The sequence below is a fragment of the Panicum virgatum genome, chromosome 2N (genome assembly GCF_016808335.1).
Source record: "Panicum virgatum strain AP13 chromosome 2N, P.virgatum_v5, whole genome shotgun sequence".
NCBI lineage: Eukaryota > Viridiplantae > Streptophyta > Magnoliopsida > Poales > Poaceae > Panicum > Panicum virgatum.
The window spans coordinates 24502292-24508739 of record NC_053146.1 but is presented as its reverse complement, the minus strand read 5'-3'; the positions used below and the strand labels follow the sequence as shown (position 1 = coordinate 24508739).

At 44.8% G+C, this 6448-nt stretch overlaps 1 protein-coding gene across 1 annotated transcript; it reads right to left on the bottom strand.

Annotated features, from left to right (window-relative positions):
* Positions 1 to 3707: 3707 nt before the first annotated feature.
* Positions 3708 to 5715, bottom strand: LOC120660112 (F-box protein At1g47056-like). The gene has a single exon (XM_039938469.1). The coding sequence runs from the start codon at positions 5578 to 5580 to the stop codon at positions 3997 to 3999; it is 1584 nt and encodes a 527-aa protein (XP_039794403.1). The 5' UTR covers positions 5581 to 5715; the 3' UTR covers positions 3708 to 3996.
* Positions 5716 to 6448: the final 733 nt, after the last annotated feature.

Here is a 6448-nt window from a genome sequence, read left to right as displayed (position 1 = left end):
GTTTGAAGAATAAATATCACTGCAAGTATGGATTTCTCTTATAAGTCGCAATGCATAATCAACCTATAAAATCAATGGTTGTTGGTGCCTCGCCGAGCCTTTTGGTGCCTTTCCAAAATAATTAATTTAATTAATTTGAGATGTAGAAGGGTACTATGGTAATTACACCCTCCCTACCAGTCCACCCCCAAACCACACGTCCCTTGCCTATCCGCCGGCGCTACCACCTTACCTCGCCCCCGCCGGATTGCCGCGAGGCCGCCGACGCTGCCACCCTGCACTCGGCCCCGGCCCCGCCCTCGCCCTTTGTGTCGACTGATGTGCCCTCGCCCCTGGAGCCAAAGGTCGTCGCCCTACTCTGCACCCTAGGTAGGGTTTGAATGCTACCGGTTGTGTTCTCTACGCCCCCAAAGGTTTCCTCTGCGACCACATCGTGACGTTGCCACCTGCGCTTGAATCGCCACTAGCTACCCCGTGTTTGGTCATCTACACTACAAAAAATCTATTAATCCATGATGATTAAAATTCATCATAGATCAATGAAAAATCATCATAAAACGGTATTTATGATGATCTCAAATTTCGTGATATATTAAGCATTAAAAATTACACCTTGTGACGTTTCTTAAAAAATCATCACAGATTGCCTAATCCATAATATTTTGAAACCGTCATAAAATAGCCTTAGACTTATTCAACCCAGCCCAGGCTCATTATCTATGATGAAAATAAACATCACAGATTCAATTGTCATATCACACAACATCCACATGGCCGATGATGTGTGTTTCATGGCGCAATGTGGCTGAGGATATGGCGCTGATGACATGGCCGATGATGTCAGATGACATCACCGCAGCCCATTTATGGATAGGCCCAATTCGGACTAGGCTACTAAGATGGGTTAAATATTTATCAGCCCACCATTTAGTATGCACCGGGTGCATACCGGGTGTCTCTTGTTTTGGTGCCTCTACCTTTCCAGACGTTGGATCGAAAGGCGTGAGCCGCTAGTTTTATCCCAACCATTCTAAAAAAACTGTAAATTTGTATATAATTTAAATAATTGCAAAGCTTTACCTTTCAAAACATAATACGCTCCAATAAAACTAAAATTTGTGCAGCTGCGGTAATTTACTGAAGCCGAAAAGATACTTATTCGTATCTCTAAACAAGGCTTAAAATTCTAGATGGATTTGTAAATCCACCAGTAAGACATATATAAACTGATGGCTACAAGATACTACTCCCTCCCTTTCAAATTATAGGTTGTTTGACTTTTTTAACCCCAAGTTTAACCACTCGTTTTATTCAAAAAATTTATGCAAATATAATTAAATTTAAAGCATTCTTGAAGAACATATATTGATAAAGCATGCCGATAAAAGAAGTGATATTTTTCATAAATTTTTGAATAAGATGAGTGGTCAAACTTAGAGTAAAAAATTTAAATGACCTATAATTTGGGATGGAGAGAGTAGTAAGTACCACTTGAACATGAGTGAGAACCGGGGCGGTTGGCTCATTCTTCTCCGCAGAAATTGCTGAGAATACTAGTAATAGGTTGGCAATATATCCTAGATACTTTCTCTGCGTTCTAAATTGAAGGTTGTTTTGCATTTTCCAGATAAAGGGTATGTGTTATACACTTCGAAATAGGCTATATCTAGATAGGTAGAAAACTACAAATATAGAAAAGTCAATGACCGATAATTTGGAATGGAAGTATATGTTATATATTATTATATACTATTGTTATACGGTAAGGTCTAAGAACTTTATTTATGCTCTTATTGCCTTCGAACAATTCATTATTCCGGTTTACGTAGTCAGCCCCAACAGGCTGCCAACATGTGCTTCCATCAACAATGTGTGTCCGACCACGAGCAATGTGTAATTATTTTTCCGAATTTCGTTCATCATGGTCGGCACTACCTCATGGCTCATGCAACATGCATAATACCTACTTGCACAAGAGTAAGTCAATCGAATTGAAGTTTAGACCTCCGATGAGAAAACTTGAACTCGTAAAGGGCTCTCTTTTGGACACACCACGTACACTTGAGCTGAAAAATGGTGAATTCGTTAAAACAACACGATCGATCTGACTTGAAGAAAGAACGGGACTAAGGCAACGTCGTGTAAAACCGGGCAAGTTTCAAATTTCTCAGAGATGCTAAAAAGTGGGACCTAAATTTGACATTTTTTTTATGGTCAGCACCGTCCGAATAATTGCTGTACTGCAACCTAATAGTGACACATTTTTAAACTGGAAGCACTGGCAGGCACAAAGAACAAAAGACGTAGTACTTCAGCAACAGCCTTAACCACATTCTGAAAACATCCATGTCCGCAACTTGCAAGTAATCAGGCACCACCAGTACTCACCAAATTCCTTGGCCAACAGCTTTGCATCTTCTAGAAGGAAGAATCTTAGTTGGAGTAGGGAACTGGTGTCTCCTACTGGTCAGCTTCAAAGTCAACCACCGATGAGTGGCCAGGGAAATGGCCAAACTTTGAAAGAAAGAAAAACTGGTGTCTGTGCTCCACCTCATTGAACATTCTACACGAAAGATGGTGAAGGTCCTTTTGTTCCAACACCGTGTGTAAGACGTCATGACCAAAAGGAGCACAAGCACAAATGAACTGGGAGCAACTTCAGAAAACCATTCAGGTCCATGTCAACGAGTCAGTGGAGCAGAATAGTCCTACATAGGAACATTTACAAGTGACGAGAACACGGTATCTAGGGGGAAAATATAACCTCAGGAACAAATGGAAAACACGTTACTTTGATGGTAATATTAAACAGACTGGCGCCACCTTTGATATTTCCAGACCATCTTAGTTAAGGCTAACTTAAGGTTCTAAAATACCATCACAGGAAACTAGCATCAGTGTTTGTTAGTTCAGAATCAAGCCAACAGTAGAAGATGTTCAGATTTCAGACAGAAATATGAACTACGACCAACAAACTAGTAGTATGCAGCACAACAATCAGAAGAATAAAACTTATCAGCTGAATCACTCTGTAAAGTCAATGAATTGAAAGCAGCATCTGATAAATTTACTCAACACATAGCGATAGGAAATATGGTTGATATTCCATATATCTTCGAATACTTCCTTAAATAGTTTGTCCCACTATCAACTGAAGAGGATGCAACCAAAGCTGTAAAAATGCATACATAGGCATGCCTACTACAGATCAAATTTCTACATTTACTGTTGTTTCCCATGTTTGTATCTTACTGCAGTATTGTTGATTTAATGGCCCTGTAATACTATAAATAGACAAACCATAATCAAGATCCATATCATATGCCGTGATCACATAAGAGAATCCTCTTCAGTGAATTAAAGATGAGGAATTAACTCCCATTGTGCCTGATAAACATCTCAAACAAAGAGTCAATGCACCACGTACTCTCCATGCAACAAGCCTTCAATACTTGTTCAAAGAACAAAACAAGAAGATAATGTGGTAATCCAGGCTAGGTTTTCCATATTAAGTTTATGAATCGATAGAAAAGAGGTATCCACCTGATTTCAGAACAAAAGCAATATAACACAAAAATATCTTAAACCATAAAATTTCCTGGCCAGAGCTTATTTGCTATGTAGTGCAGTTGATTCTAAGCATAGTGGCATTTATGTGCTAAGCAAATCAACATTTTCGACATGGATACTAATATCCAAACAAAATCAGAACTTTGAAATGCTTGGCCTAGTTTCCACATCATATTCTTCAGTTCAAACAACTGTTTCTAAGAAGATTACAGCATGCAATTGCATGAAACCCCGCTACTGGGACAAAAATCAAATAATAAGTATCCTCCAAATGTAAACTAAATTCTTTAACAGAAATCAGAAAGAACAGCAGGTAGTATGGTACCATCCAGAACGACAAACAGCGATACAACAAATAACATCAATTAACTCAATACAAACATAAAAGAATTGAAGAGCTAAAGGAGCAACCAAGGCATATAATTTTCATGACTCATGGCTTGTATAGGAGGCTCCACGTGGTTGCCATCGGAATATGGAAACAGACAAACTCCTTGGCAACAAAGCACTCATCCGTGCCTTCCATCTTGAAGGTCTGCCACTGCTCCCACTTGAGAGGTCAGGTCCTATCCGATCATCCAAATCCTCTGGTGGTACATCACTCCCAGCATTGTCCAGGACGCCACTCTCATCAATGCTCCGAGCATCCTGCAACTCACCAGCACCACCCGGCGTGTCAAAATTGACAGCAAGTGCTCCATTCCTGCTAGCCCGGAGACGCTCAGCACACTCAGACGTCACCCGGCGGCACTTCTTCACCTTAACCTTGACAAGGCGTGGGCAGCCTTTGGCAAGCTTATCCATCCCCGCATCAGACACCGGACACGCCTTGATGCACAGCTTACGCAAGGCAGTACATTTGGCCGCAACACATGAGATCTCCGCATCTCCAAACGTGTCGGACCCGCACAGTGCAAGCCGCTCCAGGATGGAACAGTTGGTGCCAATCAATTCAAGACTGGAATATGTCAAATTCACGCCAATGAGGACCAATTCCTGCAAGCTGGCACATTTCTGCGCCACAGCAGCGAGCCCACGGTCACCAATCCTGTTTGCCTTCCATCCATCAACATGCAGCTTGCGGAGGCGTGGCGACTTGGCAGCAAGCGCAGCTAACCCAACATCCGTAACCTCAGGTGCCTTTGCGAGGTAGAGGACCTCGAGCCCAAACAAGGCGGCTACACCACGGTCGCTGACCTGCAGCTTCTCAAGGTGGAGCTCAGATATGGGGGAATCCCTTGGGACGTCCTGGAGCACAGCGTCCCAGTCGCCAGAGCATCGGATAATCTTGAGGGTTTTGAGGTTGGGCGACTGGGTGATCAAACAGGAGAAGCACTGGCCGTTGTAGAGCTCCTTGAGGGACAGAGACTGGAGGCGTGGGCCAGAGACGGCGATGGGCTCCGAGTCAGCGAGGCCGCGGAGGCGCTTGATGGAGAGCTCCTCGAGGTGGAGGCAGGAGCGGAGGACAGCCTCGATTCCCTTGGCCCCGAAGGCGCAGGAGCCAACGGAGAGCTTGCGGAGGTTGGTGGCGGCGGCGGCGAGCGCGGCGACCCCGTCGTCGGTGACGGCGCGCAGGGCGCGCAGCTTGAGGCGGCGCAGGCCCGGGCCGAGTCGGTCGGCGACGAGCGCGAGGGCCGGGTCGCCGACGCTCTCGGCGCGGCGGTCGCACTTGAGCGCGAGCTTGGAGACGGCGGGGAAGCGCACGAGGAGGCGGGGCAGCGCGGAGTCGGCGAGGAGCGGCGCCCGGGCGTCGAGCGCGAGGCGGAGGCGGGAAGCGGCCTCCGCGGCGAGCCAGCGGCGGCAGACGAGGGAGCAGCGCTTGCGGTCGCCGGAGCCGAGGAGGCCGAAGATGAGGGCGAGGAGCTCCTCGGGGAGGTCGGCCGTGTGGTCCTCCCCGGCGAAGGAGGCGAGGAGCGGCGGCGGCGGCGGCGGTGCCGGCGCAGGGAAGGCCGGCAGCGGGAACGGAGGCGGGGCCTTGCGGCGGCGCGGGGCGGAGGGGCACTGGCCCATGGGGGAGCGGCGGCGGCGGCGGATCTGCCGAGGAAGGGGAGGTGGATGGGGGGGAGGAGTGGGTCTGCCGAGGAAGGGAAAGGGGAAAGGCGGATCTGCCCCTCCCTTATTTTTTTCTGTCCTCGCAGTCGAAGAAGCCTGTTCGGTCTGGTCTCCGATTCCGTCCCACGCGCTCCCTGCCTCCCTCTATCTCGATGGATTCCCTGTGGCCCTGCGCGTCCCCACCTGGCAGCAGCACCCCCAGGCAATACAACCAACGGCAGGAATCTGTGAGAGAGAAGCTACTCCCTCCATTTTAAATTATATATTATTTTAATTTATCAGATATATAATTTTTCTATACATCTAGATATACATTATATCTAGATACACAATACTACTCCCTCTATTTTAAACCGTAAGTCATTCCAATCTTTTTAGAGAGTCAAACTATTTTTATGTTTGATAAAAAATATAGAGTGGAAAAGATTACAATAATTTATAGTACCAAATAGATATATTATGGAAATACATTTAATAAAAATTAAAGATACTATTAGCACTTTATTGTATAAATTTGGTTAAACTTGAAATATTTTAATTCTTCAAAAAATTATAATGACTTATAATTTGAAACGGATGGAGTATAAATTATGAATTATATATCTTAAAAATTCAAAACAATCTATAATTTGAAATGGGGAAAGTAACTACTAGCCGTACAAAATATCGGGCATATCATTTGCTAATTTTTAAGTATCATTTGTCCTTACTCATATCATTTAAATACTCTCGGTATAGATATCAGGCATATCATTTCTTCATGGTTTATATTAATTCTAGGTATAAAAACATAAGCATGTTTTTTTCTGGTACCAAATTGAACGGT